The sequence below is a fragment of the Panulirus ornatus genome, chromosome 61, assembly GCF_036320965.1.
Source record: "Panulirus ornatus isolate Po-2019 chromosome 61, ASM3632096v1, whole genome shotgun sequence".
Lineage (NCBI taxonomy): Eukaryota > Metazoa > Arthropoda > Malacostraca > Decapoda > Palinuridae > Panulirus > Panulirus ornatus.
The window spans coordinates 3,237,890-3,257,889 of record NC_092284.1 but is presented as its reverse complement, the minus strand read 5'-3'; the positions used below and the strand labels follow the sequence as shown (position 1 = coordinate 3,257,889).

At 39.2% G+C, this 20,000-nt stretch overlaps 1 protein-coding gene across 1 annotated transcript in view; it reads right to left on the bottom strand.

Annotated features, from left to right (window-relative positions):
* The window catches only part of LOC139767427 (uncharacterized), a 53,799-nt gene that overhangs the window by 16,124 nt on the left and 17,675 nt on the right, over positions 1–20,000 (bottom strand). The window contains exons 3-13 of the mRNA XM_071696802.1: positions 18,746–19,212; positions 14,968–15,288; positions 14,552–14,710; positions 13,218–13,330; positions 12,084–12,301; positions 11,263–11,413; positions 9,347–9,517; positions 8,760–8,910; positions 7,477–7,612; positions 6,484–6,595; positions 5,174–5,363 (exon numbers count right to left, since the gene is read on the bottom strand). Coding sequence (XP_071552903.1) covers positions 5,174–5,363; positions 6,484–6,595; positions 7,477–7,612; positions 8,760–8,910; positions 9,347–9,517; positions 11,263–11,413; positions 12,084–12,301; positions 13,218–13,330; positions 14,552–14,710; positions 14,968–15,288; positions 18,746–19,212 — 2,189 coding nt within the window. The remainder of the gene's footprint in view (positions 1–5,173; positions 5,364–6,483; positions 6,596–7,476; positions 7,613–8,759; positions 8,911–9,346; positions 9,518–11,262; positions 11,414–12,083; positions 12,302–13,217; positions 13,331–14,551; positions 14,711–14,967; positions 15,289–18,745; positions 19,213–20,000) is intronic.

Sequence of the window (20,000 nt, the reverse complement as noted above, 5' to 3'; positions counted from 1 at the left end):
GGAAAGATGGAGTGAAAAAGATTTGTGTGATCGGGGCCTGAACATGCAGGAGGGTGAAAGGAGGGCAAGGAATAGAGTGAATTGGAGCGATGTGGTATACCGGGGTTGATGTGCTGTCAGTGGATTGAATCAAGGCATGTGAAGCGTCTGGGGTAAACCATGGAAAGCTGTGTAGGTATGTATATTTGCGTGTGTGGACGTATGTATATACATGTGTATGGGGGGGGGGGTTGGGCCATTTCTTTCGTCTGTTTCCTTGTGCTACCTCGCAAACGCGGGAGACAGCGACAAAGTATAATAAAAAAAAAAAATAAATATATATATATATATTTTTTTAATATATATATATATATATATATATATATATATATATATATATATATATTATATATATAATATATATATCTTTTTCTTTCAAACTATTCGCCATTTCCCGCATTAGCGAGGTAGCGTTAAGAACAGAGGACTGGGCCTTTGAGGGAATACCCTCACCTGGCCCAATTCTCTGTTCCTTCTTTTGGGAAAAAAAAAAAAAAAAAAAAAAAAAAACGAGAGGGGAGGATTTCCAGCCCCCCGCTCCCTCCCCTTTTAGTCGCCTCCTACGACACGCAGGGAATACGTGGGAAGTATTCTTAATCCCCTATCCCCAGGGATAAATATATATATATATATATATATATATATATATATATATATATATATATATATATATATATATAGTCGAGGGAATAATTGGTATACATGAGGTGTTCAGTGTTGTAAATGGAAATGGTGAAGAGCTTGTAGATTTATGTGCTGAAAAAGGACTGATGATTGGGAATACCTGGTTTAAAAAGCAAGATATACATAAGTATACTTATGTAAGTAGGAGAGATGGCCAGAGAGCGCTATTGGATTACGTGTTAATTGACAGGCGCGCAAAAGAGAGACTTTTGGATGTTAATGTGCTGAGAGGTGCAACTGGAGGGATGTCTGATCATTATCTTGTGGAGGCTAAGGTAAAGATTTGTATGGGTTTTCAGAAAAAAAGAGTGAATGTTGGGGTGAAGAGGGTGGTGAGAGTAAGTGAGCTTGGGAAGGAGACTTGTGTGAGGAAGTACCAGGAGAGACTGAGTACAGAATGGAAAAAGGTGAGAACAATGGAAGTAAGGGGAGTGGGGGAGGAATGGGATGTATTTAGGGAATCAGTGATGGATTGCGCAAAAGATGCTTGTGGCATGAGAAGAGTGGGAGGTGGGTTGATTAGAAAGGGTAGTGAGTGGTGGGATGAAGAAGTAAGAGTATTAGTGAAAGAGAAGAGAGAGGCATTTGGACGATTTTTGCAGGGAAAAAATGCAATTGAGTGGGAGACGTATAAAAGAAAGAGACAGGAGGTCAAGAGAAAGGTGCAAGAGGTGAAAAAAAAGGGCAAATGAGAGTTGGGGTGAGAGAGTATCATTAAATTTTAGGGAGAATAAAAGATGTTCTGGAAGGAGGTAAATAAAGTGCGTAAGACAAGGGAGCGAATGGGAACTTCAGTGAAGGGCGCAAATGGGGAGGTGATAAGTAGTGGTGATGTGAGAAGGAGATGGAGTGAGTATTTTGAAGGTTTGTTGAATGTGTTTGATGATAGAGTGGCAGATATAGGGTGTTTTGGTCGAGGTGGTGTGCAAAGTGAGAGGGTTAGGGAAAATGATTTGGTAAACAGAGAAGAGGTAGTAAAAGCTTTGCGGAAGATGAAAGCCGGCAAGGCAGCAGGTTTGGATGGTATTGCAATGGAATTTATTATAAAAGGGGGTGACTGTATTGTTGACTGGTTGGTAAGGTTATTTAATGTATGTATGACTCACGGTGAGGTGCCTGAGGATTGGCGGAATGAGTGCATAGTGCCATTGTACAAAGGCAAAGGGGATAAGAGTGAGTGCTCAAATTACAGAGGTATAAGTTTGTTGAGTATTCCTGGTAAATTATATGGGAGGGTATTGATTGAGAGGGTGAAGGCATGTACAGAGCATCAGATTGGGGAAGAGCAGTGTGGTTTCAGAAGTGGTAGAGGATGTGTGGATCAGGTGTTTGCTTTGAAGAATGTATGTGAGAAATACTTAGAAAAGCAAATGGATTTGTATGTAGCATTTATGGATCTGGAGAAGGCATATGATAGAGTTGATAGAGATGCTCTGTGGAAGGTATTAAGAATATATGGTGTGGGAGGAAAGTTGTTAGAAGCAGTGAAAAGTTTTTATTGAGGATGTAAGGCATGTGTACGTGTAGGAAGAGAGGAAAGTGATTGGTCCTCAGTGAATGTAGGTTTGCGGCAGGGGTGTGTGATGTCTCCATGGTTGTTTAATTTGTTTATGGATGGGGTTGTTAGGGAGGTAAATGCAAGAGTTTTGGAAAGAGGGGCAAGTATGAAGTCTGTTGGGGATGAGAGAGCTGGGAAGTGAGTCAGTTGTTGTTCGCTGATGATACAGCGCTGGTGGCTGATTCATGTGAGAAACTGCAGAAGCTGGTGACTGAGTTTGGTAAAGTGTGTGGAAGAAGAAAGTTAAGAGTAAATGTGAATAAGAGCAAGGTTATTAGGTACAGTAGGGTTGAGGGTCAAGTCAATTGGGAGGCGAGTTTGAATGGAGAAAAACTGGAGGAAGTGAAGTGTTTTAGATATCTGGGAGTGGATCTGGCAGCGGATGGAACCATGGAAGCGGAAGTGGATCATAGGGTGGGGGAGGGGGCGAAAATTCTGGGGGCCTTGAAGAATGTGTGGAAGTCGAGAACATTATCTCGGAAAGCAAAAATGGGTATGTTTGAAGGAATAGTGGTTCCAACAATGTTGTATGGTTGCGAGGCGTGGGCTATGGATAGAGTTGTGCGCAGGAGGATGGATGTGCTGGAAATGAGATGTTTGAGGACAATGTGTGTGAGGTGGTTTGATCGAGTGAGTAACGTAAGGGTAAGAGAGATGTGTGGAAATAAAAAGAGCGTGGTTGAGAGAGCAGAAGAGGGTGTTTTGAAGTGGTTTGGGCACATGGAGAGGATGAGTGAGGAAAGATTGACCAAGAGGATATATGTGTTGGAGGTGGAGGGAGCAAGGAGAAGAGGGAGACCAAATTGGAGGTGGAAAGATGGAGTGAAAAAGATTTTGTGTGATCGGGGCCTGAACATGCAGGAGGGTGAAAGGAGGGCAAGGAATAGAGTGAATTGGAGCGATGTGGTATACCGGGGTTGACGTGCTGTCAGTGGATTGAATCAAGGCATGTGAAGCGTCTGGGGTAAACCATGGAAAGCTGTGTAGGTATGTATATTTGCATGTGTGGACGTATGTATATACATGTGTATGGGGGGGGGTTGGGCCATTTCTTTCATCTGTTTCCTTGCGCTACCTCGCAAACGCAGGAGACAGCGACAAAGTATATAAAAAAAAAAAAAAAAAATGTATAGGTATACATATGTACGTACATATACGTATATGCACAAGTATACATGCATACGTATGTATATATACATATACGTATGTTTACGTATACATGTTTAGGTATATACGTATATATATACATATATAGAAATATATATATATAACTTATGCTCTCTCAACCACACTTTTTATTACCACTTTTCTTACCTTTACATTACTTACTTGATCAAAGCACCTCATACCATATATTGTCCAGAAACACTTTCATTTCCAAAACATTCACCTTCATCTGGAAAGTGTGTGAAATAAGAAAGCTAAGAGTAAATGTGAATAAGAGTAAGGTTGAGGGACAAGTTAATTGGGAGGTAAGTCGAATGGAGAAAAACCGGAGGAAGTGAAGCGTTTTAGCAGTGAATGGAACCATGGAAGCGGAAGCGAGTAACAGGGTGGGGGAGGGGGCGAAGGTTCTGGGAGCGTTGAAGAATGTGTGAAAGGTGAGAACGTTATCTTGGAAAGCAAAAATGGGCATGTTTGAAGGAATAGTGGTTTTAACAATGTTATAATGTTGCGAGGCATGGGCTACAGATAGGGTTGTGTGGAGGAGGGTGGATAAGCTAGAAATTAAACGTTTGAGGACAATATCTGGTGTGAGGTGGTTTGTTCGAGAAAGTAATGAAAGGATAAAAGAGACATGATAAAAAGTGTGGTTGAGAGAGCAGAAGAGGGTGTTTTGAAATGGTTTGGTTACATGGAGAGAATGAGTGAGGAAAGATTGACAAAGAGGATATATGTGTCAGAAATAGAGGGAACGAGAAGTGGGAGACCAAACTGGAGGTGGGTGGAAGGAGTGGAAGAGATTTTGAGCGATCAGGGCCTGAACATACAGGAGAGTGAAAGGCGTGCATGGAATAGAGCGAATTGGAACGATGTGGTATACCGGGGTCGACGTGCTGTCAATGGATTAAACCAGGGCATGTGAAGCGTTTGGGGTAAACCATGGAAAGTTCTGTGGGGCCTGGATGTGCAAAGGGAGCTGTGGTTTTGGTGCATTACACATGACAGCTAGAGACAGTGTGAATGAATGTGGTCTTTGTTGTCTTTTCCTAACAATACCTTGTGCACGCACTTGGGGAGGGGGTTACTATATCATGTGTGGCAAGAATGGAGGGAGGCAAGAAGTATGAATATGTACACGTGTATGTGTGTATGTATACGTTGAAATGTATAGGTATGTATGTATGCCTGTGTGGAAGTTTATGTATATATATCTAATAATAGACTATTCACAATTATTCATCATGTTGTCCCTAGTAAGCATTACAGAATATTTAACAATATGTAGGTTGAGAAGCCTTTTATTATGTTATAATCCAATTCTGAAAATCAAAATGGCTTGAAAATTACTCAAATTATTTCCTGCAGTTTAGCTTTTTTTTTTTTAAAGAAATATAGATTTCATTAAAAATCGATGTGTGTGTTGTAGCTTTCATGCTGAATAGGATTTGGGAGCCCAAATACATCAGACCACTATGTAATTATATTTTCAATTATGATGTTTGATATATTCCATGTTAACAATTATTATGTTGACCCTAGGAAGTACTGCTTAATACTATACATTATTATTTCAGGCAAAGAAGCCTTTTATTACATTTAATTAAATGAGAAAAAAAAATTGATGGTCTTCTAAATGCTTATAAATCATTTATGATGACGTACATGCACATGATTCACGAATAGCACAAAGCGAGTGTATGGATATCATAAACACAAGTTTCCACCAACCTGGCATTGTCGCTGCACACGCACATGTCGCAGTCTTATCACCACCACTTGAGCAGAAAGTACAGCAATGGAAAACACCAGTGTGTCGTCGACCAGCAGAAGCTAAATTTGCTTCCTTATTATTATGATCTTCACTAGCCACATTACAGATGCCTGATGCAGAAGTAATCATGACCTCCAGGGGACTTCCCTATGGGTAAAAATTGCTCGTATCATTTGTTGTTGCATAACCCCTGGACCCCTTCTCCAAGGGTTCATGCAGCTTTAAGGCCTTGGTAGCAAGAAAAGGAAGGACTTTTGGCATGAAAAGGTCTTTGACAGGAATGTGATAATACCATTACCTTACCAAAGGTGACTTTTCATTTGCAGCTTAACTACAAGCTGGCAGAGTTTGGTAATGCATTATGTCACTTCTCTTTGATGTATACATATGAGGACGTCTTTAACATCCAATTTCTGTCTGTCTATATCTATGACTCGAGTTTTTCCCCTGGAACTCCCTCAAGGGGATGTCCGCAGCAATAGTCTCCACAACTAGTAAACTCCAGTGCCACTTCTTAACCTTTCGTGTCTTGACCTTAACAGACCACTAGTAGATGGCAAGTCGAGTGCAGTGTCTGAAGAGGCTCTAACCTAACGTTCCAACTGATTATTACCTAAAGCTCTTCCTCACGTTCCTACTTGTTACTTGTACCTAATGCTCCTACCTAAATGTTCCTACTCACTCCTGTCTATTACTCCTAGCAATTTGCCAAAAGGCAGGGCTAGTGCATAGTGCTACAAAGAATGAGCGGTGCGAGTTAAGTGTTGTCAAGGGTGTATGCTCAAGGACAAAATGGCGCTACTCCACATGTGGGGTAAGGAAGAAAGAAAAGACAGCAACTTAAGTCAGAGGAGTGTAACCTGACAACCACTAAAGTGTTGGCTCACTATACAGCTATCACTAATCCTCCCAATACCCATACAGGTGGTACCCATAATATACCTCCATTGTCAGTGGCTTCCTACCAACTACTACCTAATTCTCAAATTTGATCATTTATCTGTGCAACGTATGGATATACCTGACCATGCAGTACACACTACTACCTACTTCTCAAATTTGATTGCTAACCTACGCAATGTATGGTTACACCTGACAACTGATTCCCGAGTGTGTGAGAGCACGACTCATAAGATAAATGTGGAGATCCTGGGAAGTAAAACTACTGTAAATACTGTTCAGTAATTGATAACCACAGTGGGTTAGTGATAAGTAGAACTCGTCCAAAAATTCTCTAATAATCTTTAGCATGTAAACTTTGGTTCACCTGTAGATGAGAACCCTGGATAGTAACATGTAAAACTGCTGCTGCTGGAACTGGGGGACTAAAGATGACTTCATAAGACCCATCCTCACGATCCCGGACTGAGCAACCACACCTGCAAGAAATTCATATTGTCTTTAATTCTTAAATCAAATATATTCAACTACACATATATTTTCTGTTACACAACTGAGAAAATAACAAGTCCTTATCTAATAAATCTTGCCTAACCTGTAGGACGAGTGTTCCTATCTGGAAGCATCTATAAGATAGATCGACAGATTGCATGCAACAGAAATATTATAATGTGTGGGGCATTAATTGTAAAAATCCCATTTTTTAATAAAAACAAATGGCTGGAAATAATTTATCTGTCAAGACCTACTTCTTCCTTACTGCTTAAAATCATGATACTTTTCACTTTTAACTTTCCTCCAAAATTTTTACCTACTCTTTGCATTCCTCTATCAACTTCTTACCATTCCACTTACATATTTTGTATTCTTTCCTTCTCCTTTGCTTCATTTCATTGTTACCATGTACAGGCTTCACATTCACCGGTGTATACACACATTTCCATGCATACTTCACAATCCCAATCTTTCCTTTCACCCACACTATTCTTGATCCATTCCATCCATGCTCTAGAACATCCTCCCACACTCTTGGTGATGGCAGAATTGCACATTCTTCTTTTCCTCTTCCCAGATAATTATCACTCGTTGCCATCCATACCAAACCTTCCATGCCCTCCCATAACTTGCACTTATCATTTCCATTTTACAATTTTGTAATATGCAATGCAAGTCAAACTATCAGAGCGGCAGATTTCTTTTTCGTTAAATGAGTAAACTTAAAACATGAAACTTGTAAAAAGGAGTTAAATTGGAAACCAAAATCTAATCCTGCACTGAACACGATAATCCAAGCTCAGATTAGAAAACAACATAAAAGTGGATTTAATGATTTGTATCCAATTTGTACTGAAATGCTTACAAAGAGGTTCCATCTCGATTGAGGACAGTGGCAGAGATTTCTTCACCACCGTGAGTTATTGGCTGACCATCAACATCACGTGCTACCACTAGTGCTGTTGCTCTTGTCCCTACGACTAAATTGGTAACATCACATACTGGAGACGAGAAATGTATTTTAATGATTATACAATAGACCTGGGAAGAAACAAAAATCTGTTAGCATTTTGAGACTTCTGGTAGGTAAATACATGCAATAAAGCTTACAATTCACATACTGTATGTGCATAGGAAATTTTTGATACCCAAGGAGCTTTTCTGACCCTAGAAAATGTGTGAAAGCACGAGCTCATATGTTTAGACCAGGTATCATCTAGGAGTATAACTTGCATAGTACATAAATAGGAACTACTAAAACAAGTATGGCATGTATGTACGCATCTGATCTATTACTTGAAAAATGGGAATGGAACAGACGAGAAACCGGTTCACAAAGAAAGAGGTCACATGGTAAATGTCCCCATCCCCCTAAAAAAATAATGCAATTACACTGTGGCCCAAAAAATTATCAAAAACAATAGACTACCAATAGTCACCAGTTTACAACGTAAAATATTGATGTAAAACACCATGAAAGACATTACTGGAGCCTGCCAGGTGGAAAAACCTGGAGTATAGTGTTACCATCTAGCTGAACTTGCACAGATTGCTACAAGTTACCAGAACAGGTCATTTGTGGTACTTTTTGTGTGTGTGTGTGTGTGTGTATGTGTGGGGGGAGGGGGGGGGGGAAGAATAGAAAGACTATACAACTATTTTCAGGGTTTACCATGTAATCTATGTTCCTAAAAAAAAAAAAAAAAAAATGCAAAGGTACACTTACTTAACCGACTGACTGAGAAGACACCCTGGCATGTATGTACACGAGGCCATGATACAAACCGAGATTATACAAAACGTTTAACCGACGTTATTCAAGGTACACAATGTGTGATGGGAGGCAAGCAACATCATCAGTAAAATATCTCCTACGTCCAATCAAAACCAATTCTTGCAAGCTCACTTTAATTCTAGTCACCTGATGAAAATACATTCGCATACATTACTGAGCTTTATTTGAAAATAAAGCATGCAATTCTAATCATGCTGGTTTTAATGTTAATATTACATTCAAGACCTATCTGTTGGAATTATATTTCAAACACAAGATTAGGGAAAGGGCCATCAAAGGTATGAGCCCATGCTGGACATAAATGGGGCAAATTCAACAAGAATATATCATACATAAAGAAGTCCTAAACTCACAGGGCTTCAGTCTAGAGTTTGCAGGATCAGCTGGAGTATCGGCAATCACACCATGGATGCGATGACCCCTCACTTTAGCTGCCCGATGTTCACGAAGAAGTGCTAATCTCTCCCACCGCATCCAACTTTTCACTTGCTCACTCAACAACGACTGTCAAATGAATAACAAATTTCTCTAATTCACCACAAAATGAATCTAATAAGATGGTAGTTTTATGATAATACTGAACATCAATTTGACCCAACGAAGTAGATGTGCGAGTGATTCGAAAGGCTACATGTCATTGCTACTCATCATATAAATAACATATGCACAACAGAAGCTATGTAAAAGTAAACTGGATTCAAATAATGTACTAGGTTTAAACAAGTCCACCCCTCATAAATTAAAGATTATTAACTTTGTGAAGACTATAAATATCACAGGAATCACTTGATACAGGTTAATGAAATTCAGCTGTACTAAGGTAACAGTTATATAGCAATGTAGATTTTACTTCAACATTCATTATTCAAAACCTAAGCATGAAAAACACAAATCCTGAAGGAAATTGTGCATTGCAATAAAATCTCTTTGGACAACTTGCCTGTAATCTGCGAGTGACAAGATGAGCAAGCGCAAGAACCTCAGCATCTCCAGCATGATGGAGAAGATCATGAGTGAGGTCACAACCCTGTCTTAACCAAGAGGCTGTCTGCCCTGCTCGCTGGGACTCTGTTACAATGCCTCGCTGAGCACGTTCGCACGCTTGGCGCACCTACAGTGAGAAAATAGCCTGCCTTTGCATATTAAGCAGAACCTGTGGATTCTGAAGGTAAATAAAAACATATGTGAATCGTAACATCAAAGAAGTTTAGCAATTACAGACTTGAGCATTCAAAGCAAGACAATGAAGCACACAAGAGAAGGATATATTACAGAGGAATGAATTACTTCAACGAGAAATTAATATTCAAAATTAGTGATTACACAATTCATTTGCAAAATACCACGGGATGTAAATCAATAAGGCATTAGAGAGGATACAGAGACAAATGAAAAAAATCTATAATGAATTGGGAAGCCTCTTCGGAAGGCACCAAAGCCTTGCACAACTGATCAATGCTATGGATATGATCTTTGATACAATTATATACGAAATAAAGCAGTTCACATTAAGGTTCACAAAGTGCCAATACCCATTACCATGGCAAAAGAGCACTTAATCCCTCTATCGAGTGCTGCATCACTTGAAATACCTGAAAGTGCAAGAATGTAAATCTAAAAATACATGGAATCTGATGCCAAGGGGCCAGAGAGAGCCTGGGACAAGATGGCATCTACTAGCATGATTTAATAACACACGAGTTCTCTCTCCAATGAAATGTTAACACCTGTTCTCAAGAACTGTGTAGGTATGGAAGTGACTATACCAATCTGCTTTAGCCTCGCCTTAAAATTCATACTGCAAAGCAATCTGGAAAAGTGTTTTGACTTATGTGATCTTACAGTCCGGCCAAAAATACTAATCAACCACATAAAAGAAGCACACATCAGTTTTATGGGAAAAACAGTACCCATGAGAAAGGTTGAGGAGAGAAAGCTCGGAAGCAAGTAACAGTGATAATTCCATTTTCATACTTGTCTGCTCTTCTCATCTTAGCAAGGCAACATCATAAAAAAAAAAAATACAGAGATTCCTCTACGAATACTCAGTAGGCTAACCTGTAACAAGAGGCTCTATTGAAGTAACTCATCCCAAGATACTTGCACCGCCATGAAGTGCATTCAAGGGTCATACCCTGTGCAAATTTCTATGATCATGACCATCATATGGCTTCACTGGCAATGACAATGTTGATGCTTCTACTGTATATCCACCTGACCATGCACAAAAAGCATCATAGCCAAAAGAAAATTTTCTCAAATACTAAGCTGTAAGTATTAGCTGTGCCTACTTTTTAATCCTTTCATTGAGCAATTCCTTGGGAATTACCCTTCCCCAGTGTGAAAAGAAAAAAGTTTCCTCCTTTTAGAATATGTCTATATCATACATTATTCAAGATAATACCCCACTTTATCTATGCATAGGATGATGCTGAGCGGACTGGGGGGGGTCTGAGATTTTGGTATGGATGCTCAATATCTACGTAGGTTAAGTGGATACGATAATAATGATTTCTTTTGACAAACAATTACAAACCTAATGATTTTTTTTCGTCAGAGATAATTTAAAATTTTCCACGAATACCAATGATGCAATTTTAACTTATCACAACACATATTTCATAAATAATACAGACAATGTATAATCTGCTTACATCTATACATCTCTTACACTGGCAGAACTTTATTTTCATGAACAAAAATGTCATACGACACATGGAGCACGAGCATCATATCTCATCCTATGATGCAGGGAGCAGTTATGGGGTTAACTACACTTCTGAAATACTTATTTCATTCTTTTTTTTAACTATTAAAGGAGTATTCTATTAAACTTTCAGCTGGAATTTCACTAACCTGTCTGAGCAGTGTATGTCTGTGTTCTTCTAGAGCCATAATGTAATCGTCTATAAATGCATTGACTTGGTCACTGACAACTCGACCTCGCTGCTGCACTCTTGTGGCTGCTCCAGTGAGATCCTCGACAGTACTTAAGAGGTCATTCATTCTGAGGAATACATGGTAACACGTCAGCGTTTTCCCTAGTTTCTTAAAACTGACTTACTGTTCAAGTTTTTTACAAAGAAATGTTAGTAAGAGAGATTCAGCACAATGTAAGCTTAATTACACCAAGCACTGTACCTCTCCTCAAATAATCTTGTTAATATACGAAGCATGTGGCTTTCACTTTCATTCCCAACTTTTAAAAACGAGTATTTGTTAACAGGCACATGCACAGCTTCTTATGAGGACGGCAGAACAAATATATGCAAAAGAGCAATAACACACAAAGCAATAAAGGTAATCTTCAAATTCAAAGCAAAAAAAATTCTCAGCTTTTCATTCCTTGACCATACTCTTCTTTTCCCCACCAGAATAAATATACATCTAAATAAATGGACAAGAAAGGAGGAATCATTCCAAGTCACATATATGAAGTTCAAAGCACTGTATAAATCCACTGATATACATAGCCCTGAAAATGATGAAACACTATTGCACATCCCTCCCAAGGTGGATGGTAGTAACGAAATGATTCATTCTCACCACGCAAGGCATCATGCTGCAGATATGTAAATTTTGCCTTAAGCTACGGATCCCTAATGACAGTAAGCACAATGAGAAGGGGATTCAAGATATAGATACATCCTTAATTATAAAAAATTAATAATAGTAACCTGGATGATGCCTGGTCGAATAACGCTGTAAGATTTCTTCGTGCCTGAGGAGCCTCCTGATCAACAGTAACAGTCGAGTGTCCACGATGAAGGGTGGCAAGACACGCAGCACAAAGTGGCTCATGGCACTCACGACACCACCATCCTACCTCTCCTTCCCCATGCGTTGCACAAACGAGAGTGTGTGCTACCTCCCGAATGCCACGAGTTCTAGCCTCCTGTTGAGTTGCTATAGTTCAGACAAATGTATTTTTACTGAAACATGTTATCAAAACTTTCTAAACAACTCACTAAGACCAATTAAGCATTTACAGTATTCCCTCAGCCATGGATTACTCACCTTTCTAGAAAGAAAACAAAAAACAAAGAAAATCATCAATATAGCATTCACTTGAATAGGCGTAAGAATGTAGAGTTTCCTCATATCTTATAAAACTAAAGTTACCTTATATCTTATTAATAGAACAAAAAGTCGCCCAATACCTGGCTTCTAATGTCAAAATTTCTAACAAGAGTCAGAGTAACACTTATATTTCCGATGGCATCAAAAATACAAATGCAGTTTTGTCCAATGCAGTCATACGCCCATATTGGTGTACGATATATCAGTAAACCAATATATTTTTCAAAAGACAAGCTAAACATCATTCAGGCCTGCATAATGTCCAAGTTCATAAGCATCTAATACAGCCCCATCTCAAAGGAGATGTCTATGTTTCATAAATCACCACAGGCCACCTCGGATGAAAGAAAAAGTAAATGAAAATGAAAGAAATCAATAAGGACTCTGTAAGTGTTTGTAAAGAGATTATTACCATATGCTATCAACGGCCTCACAGTGCAAGAGACATGACGACTCCCATGGAATACGTGCAAGAAAAAACTTCTGAATTTCAATAAATGATACAAAAATACAAATGTTTGTACAGAATGTCTTCTCTTAATACCTTGATTGCCTCATCCAAAAATTGAAAGAATGGAATAAAAAGAGCCTCAGCTCCAATACAAAACAGATACTCAGAAAAATGCAACCATACTGTTTATTAATTGCAGATGATTACTGATATGAATGAAACTATAAAAAGCACAAGCTAAAGAGCAGACAGAATGTGCAACAACCAACTTACAACATACTTGCAACGAGATGACAGTGTGATGAGTTGTTCGTCGCTGTCGGGTGTGGGCATGACTACAAAGTCTGCAGAGATTCACAGGACAGGTGTCGCAACGTTCCTCAGCCACCACATCTGCAAGATAAACTCTGCATAAGTTCATCTATGTATATCTCTGCTGCCTGTTCCCAAATGAAACTCCCTCAACAGGGTGGCCATAGCAACAGTGTCCATAACCAGTGAACCGCAATGCCGCTTCTTAGCCTGTAGCGCCTCACCCTTTACAGGCCACTGGCAGATGGCAAGTCTAGTTCATTGTTTGCAGAGGCTCCTACCTAATGTTCCTACAGACTACTTCTAACTTATGCTCCTGCATAAGTACCTTTGCTATTTGATACATAAAAAGCTACAAAGTATATGATACCGAATAATAATTAAGGGCAATGTGCTGTCAAATACCGCACAATTCTGGATGAACATGTTACAAACATTCATCCATTTCTTGTGCATTTTCAGAACATCAATCACACCTAATTGTTTTTTCTGTACAATGTACCTCATGATGCCAAATACAGTATGACCCCTCAAAAAGAAATAAACGAGAAAGTACGAAGGAAGGAAGGTGCATGAAGAATATGGTAAAAATCTTACATTGGACTGATTCTTGAAAATTTATTGTGATAACCACATCTTCTCAAAGTAAAGAAAATATATTTTTTAATGACCAGAAGCTTTCATAGAATTTGAAGAAAATCTACAAAGGGTTTTACACCAGTCATTGGCTAGAAGCAATGCTCAGCTAATAATGTGGTTGAAAGACTTGGTAAATGGTATTTCATTTGATGCATTCATCATATGCAAACATTAAGTGTACAATAGGAAAATGGGCTCACACAGACTCGGCATTGAAAGGAGAAGCAAATGACGTCAGTCCTCACACTGTACAGATTTTGCGGGGAAATTTTTGTCATATACTTTAACAAAGTATGGTGGTTTTGGGTGGACAAAATGTCGCATAAAATACTTTCAATATGCTGTAACCAAGTCAGAGGTCCTTCCACAAATAATGATAGAATAAATGTTTTTAGATTTTCAGTATGATCATTAAGAGGTCTGACAATGTTACCAGAGCCCATTACTAGATGTAGTCAATTCTCTAGATGCCTTTTCTGCTCGAAAGAGCAAATGACAATGTGTGGCATATATGTCCAAATCATAGTTTGCTAAACTATCATAATATTCACCATACATGCTCTCGTATAACATTTTTACCCCATTATATCCGAAGACCATCTCGGCACAGAACAGTAACAAAATAATGCCCAATTTACACACCATTTAAACCCAGTCACTGACCATCATGGCAAAGGTCACAGTAGACAGTGGTAGATGATGAATTGAGAGCCTCCAAGACCAACTGCTTTTGGAGGACATAGTTGAGGGGAAAGCATTCTACACCCCCCGGAGGAACCTCCGCTTCGTATCCACACTCAGGACACCACACAACCCACACCCCTGAAAGTAGTAAAATATATTTAAAGTATAAAAGACATCCTTTCATCAGGATTGCAAAACTTGGACAGTTGAGATACATTCAATTACCACGTACAGTATGTAGTATTAATGATGATGTTTCCCATCCCATTACCTAGAAAACTTGACAAAAATTAAAAAATGAGCAAAGATTCTGCATAATAATGAGTTTTACCAACCCCAGATATAATGCATAAGTGGTCTTTCATTATACAAGGAATCAAAATAGTTTTCCCTACCTCTACTTTTCTGAATGCTCTCGCAACTTGAGGACCTTCCACTCGATCTCGTCCTTGACGAACATCTCGAGTCTAGTGTACTAGATGGAGAAAGCACATCATCCTCGTTAGGTATCACAGGTGTAGGTTTGGTAAGAGATTCATCTATTACTGGTGTGGGGGTAATGGTCACTTTTGGAGTTTGATTGTTATTCGAAGAATTTGGAGACAGATTCGTAAGGAGTTCAATTACAGATTCCAAATCTGTGGAGGCTGTGAGCTGCTGCTGCTGTAGGTTTGTCTGATTCTGATGGTTTTCCTGAGGTAGAGTGTCTTGATTTTCTAAAATATTCAAAATTTAAAAATCATTAATACAAATTAACACAAGGACAAAGACTGAGGGACACAAAGACTCATTTATCGTAACAAACTACTTAAAACTACAATCTCAACGGACTATAAGTACTAAAACTATACGTATAGTATCAACTTTTCTAAGTTTCAAAACTCTTTCACGAAATTATCTTAGAAATTAGTATTTCTTAGATTAATAAAGCTCGCCAACTCGACTCTTCCACTTCTTATTTATTGCATTTGACACGGCACAGGCAACAGCTTGGCCCGGTCCTGATCATCTCGGATGAAATGCATGATAACAGGTGTATGAAGAAAGAACACTGGAAGGATAACAGTTCGCTCAGAGGTGCACTCCTTTAGGGTACTGGGAGGAATGCCACCCAGTAAATATGCCGCGTCCACCTGCTGCTAGAAAAGAACTTTGAAAGGAGTTGTAATTGAAAAAACATAAGGAAACAGTTGAAGTTAAGTGAGAAGGAGATCGGATAAATGTGGAATCAGTGAATTTTCGAATTTTGCTATTTGTGCGCTTATGCATTACGATAGGAAATATTCCACGCAATCATACAGTTACTTGGATCAGTTTTGACAGATGGGCTCATATACACACACCATATTCTCTGAAAACAGGACATTTTCACATACCCAAAGCTCCTGCGGGACAGTGGGCTATGCACCACCAAAAAAAAAATTCCCTGAAATCGAAATGCATCTAGTCGATTTAAAGGAATTTTATTTCTAACCCTCTAATATACCATTGTGATCCAGACACACATTGAAAATGTCAACTAACCGATCAACAACAACAAGTCATTCCTCCCCTTGTGAAATCTACGTTCTGTCGGCAAAATAAACTCAAAATTGAAAGAAAAAATATATATAAAACATAATATGACAAAATAATGATGTACTTGTGTAGATAAGGAGTAACACGTGTGTTTATATATACATAGGAATTTATATACATGGGAATTTATATGGAGGAAGGACACATAACACCAGGTCTATCTAGTCGTATTTTACCCAAAATATCGTCTACTAAGCCACTATATCAAGGAATATATATGACTACCCCTTCCCCTTCTTACTATTTACTTACCCCTGCCTCAACCTCTGCCACGGCGCTGAGAGGGGAAAAGGTGACTCCCATTAACCCTTTCCCAATGGCTCCCTCGGGACCTAATTACATATGGCGTCTCTCATGGCGGCGCCCCCAGGACACTATCTCCTGCTGCCCTTAGTCCTGCTCTTCCTCGTGGGCGATATTCCTCCATGACTCAGCTTTACCATCTCCTCTGCTTCCTCTGCTGCGCCGATTGCTCTACGGTTTGGTGTGTCAATGGCTAGACCTGGCCGCCATGTTTGTGACGTCACCTCCCTCCTCCTCAAGGTTCCGTATCACATAATTTTCATTTTATATCCTAAAATCTCATTAAATTCTTACCCTTTAAGTTATAATTAAGACGAGCGCATGTAGGATGTCTATAAATTACTAAATAATATCCGTCTCATCGGTAAATATTACGAAAAATGGCGAAATTATTTCTTGACTACGTAACTTCTACCTAAATACTGTCTTTTAAAAACATATAGTATTTTGCTTCTATCTATCTATCTGTCTGTCTATCTATCTATCTATCTATATATATATATATATATATATATATATATATATATAGACATAGATACCACGGCTGACTGACTAATGACGTCACACACCATGCTGCATTACAATGGTTAAGGGTCGTTTACCGTCGTGCTCAAATGGTTAGCAATGCCATGTATACGAAAAAATCAACAGAGAACTAATTCCTTCACGTCATATATGATCATAAATCATCTTAAGCTAATGCCCTCAATACACCATATTGTTTTATATCTCTTTAATAACCTTTCCTAATACCTATGGTCGAAAAACAAGAAATTCTTCACAACAGACCAGCCATATCAGCTAACTATCATGGACTTGATTCCACATTTCATCGCCATTCGTCAAAATCTATCATACATCGTCTTGTGCGCTCCTGTCCACGTAAATTCAGGTTTTTAACTTAATTGATACACTTAAAATGACGTATTGTAAATTAGACCCCGTCTGTTTAAACGGTCTAGTATGTTACATCCGCTGTTGGCAAGCTTACTCCGTTGTTAAATCAATGGCTTCCGTTGCTAAAGAGATAGTTATAATATATTCTATTTAAGCACAGTCCATTTTAATCTTGTATTTTAAAAATATCTTCCGGTGGAGACGTAAAATTTGCTGCTTATTGAGGCAAGTTTTACATATCCACAAATTAGAAAATAAATGTATATCTATCAGCACATAAACATTATCTATCTCATTTAATCATCATATAATAGTAGATATAAAGCTATGACATTGTCCTGAATAACCGCATTACCCATTTTCCAAATTGCTTTGTTTACATCCGCAGCGCATGCGCGGCAGAGCGGAGTCGAGTCTCCGCTAGAACGCATTTGTATTTACCCATAGAATAATGCACAAATAATTGTCACATTAAAAGCAATAAATAAAAACTATGAGCCATCCTTCCTGAGGAATTAGAAATATTCAGCCGTGTATGTGAAAGCCCATTGTGAAATATCTTTTTGCCCAATAAGGCAGGACTGACGCGTGTGGCTCACCGCAAATGAGAGAGAGAGAGAGAGAGAGAGAGAGAGAGAGTGTCAGTCACCTGCCGGGGTTGGACCCCATATGATATTCGTGGTTTATCTTCATGGCAGATAAATATATACAATTAAAACTTTGAAAAAAAATTAATATAATTCACGGTACATAATAATAACATAACTGGAGCAATAACACAATTAATCTAGTCGGGAATTTTTCAAATAATTTCCTACAGTGGCAAAATTTTCACAATCATTTAGGTAATTTTTCCCAAAATGTTACTGAAATTCCAACTGGCTGAAAATAACACGTAATAGATACATGTAATAGAAAAGATATTTTTCCATGTATTATAAAAGGAAAAAATAGTTTTGAAAAATTAAGAGTTAGTTTAAATTCTTGAATACTATGTTGCTATCCTGAAGCGGTACGACCCTTGAACACGACGGTACACGACCCTTGAACACGACGGTACACGACCCTTGAACACGACGGTACACGATCCTTGAGCACGACGGTACACGACCCTTGAACACGACGGTACACGACCCTTGAACACGACGGTACACGACCCTTGAACACGACGGTACACGACCCTTGAGCACGGCGGTACACGACCCTTGAACACAACTGACTGGCCTTTTAAGATAAGGGTCAAAGGCCAGGTGGTCATAGTGAGCGGTCTTAATATTAATGAGAACGAACATAAGAGATTAGAATGTTAAAGAGAACATATATATATATATATATATATATATATATATATATATATATATATATATATATATATATATATATATATACACTTGCCGCTGATCCTGGGATAATTTGTGGAGTCGTCCCGACTGCTGTTACAGCTGCTCAGACTGCTGTGCGAGGCCTGTGTGCTGCAGCTGCTGCCCTCCCCATTCATCTGTCTGCTGCTGTTCGTCGAGGAAGCGGTGGTGGTGGCGACGGGCGCGGAGAACACGCCTGGGGGACCCAGGACGGCTGTCGAACCTGTCGCACCCATGGGGCCGACTGTCGCACCCATAGGGCCGACTGTCGCAGCCATGGGACTTGGACAGGTGCGGAGGGGGACCTGTTCCTGCGACGCCCCCCTGCTGTCGACGCCCGGCGTGGGCGTGATCTTGCCACTGGGGTTGGCGTGGTTGGTGCTAGGCGTGGGGATGATGTGCGTGGCGCGGGCGTGGAGACAGGGCGTGCACACGGTGTGAAGGCATGGTAGAAGTCGGGGCTCAACCCAGCGGCGACCACAGGCGCCACATTCACTCATCCTGCAGCAAACATATTATGTGTTAGGTCCAAGTCCACGTTGTACTGACATACCTACTTACCTACTACCCTACTTACCTTAACTACTACCCTACTTACCTACCTATTACCCTACTTACCTACCTACCTACTACCCTACTTACCTTAACTACCTACTTCCCTACTTACCTTAACCTACTTCCACGTCGTACTGACCTACGTACTTTCCTACCTACTACCCTACTTACCTACCTACCTACTTCCCTACTTACCTTAACTACCTACTTCCACGCCGTAGCACTTTTTAACTACACAATTACCCATTAAGAAGTAAATGATTTACCTCTGTCTCCATCCAAGTCACAAAATAAGTCCATCTGATTAAGATCATACAATTACTTTAATAAATAATTTACCAAAAACACTTACACATTACTAATGCCTCCTGGTCATAGTCACTTTAGAAACATGTGGATAATCATAAATAAAATGTAATTCTACAGTTACAATGATTTGGACAAGACCTGGTGAAGAAGTATATTAATGTTTTGTAACAGACTGTATAGACAATCTTGTCATAAAACACACAGAGATAAATGGACATATTTTTTTTTTATTATTTTGCTTTGTCGCTGTCTCCCGCGTTAGCGAGGTAGCGCAAGGAAACAGACGAAAGAATGGCCCAACCCGCCCCCATACACATGTATATACATACACGTCCACACACGCATATATACAGACCTCTCCATGTCAACGTATACATATATATATATACACACACAGACATATACATATATACACATGTACATGA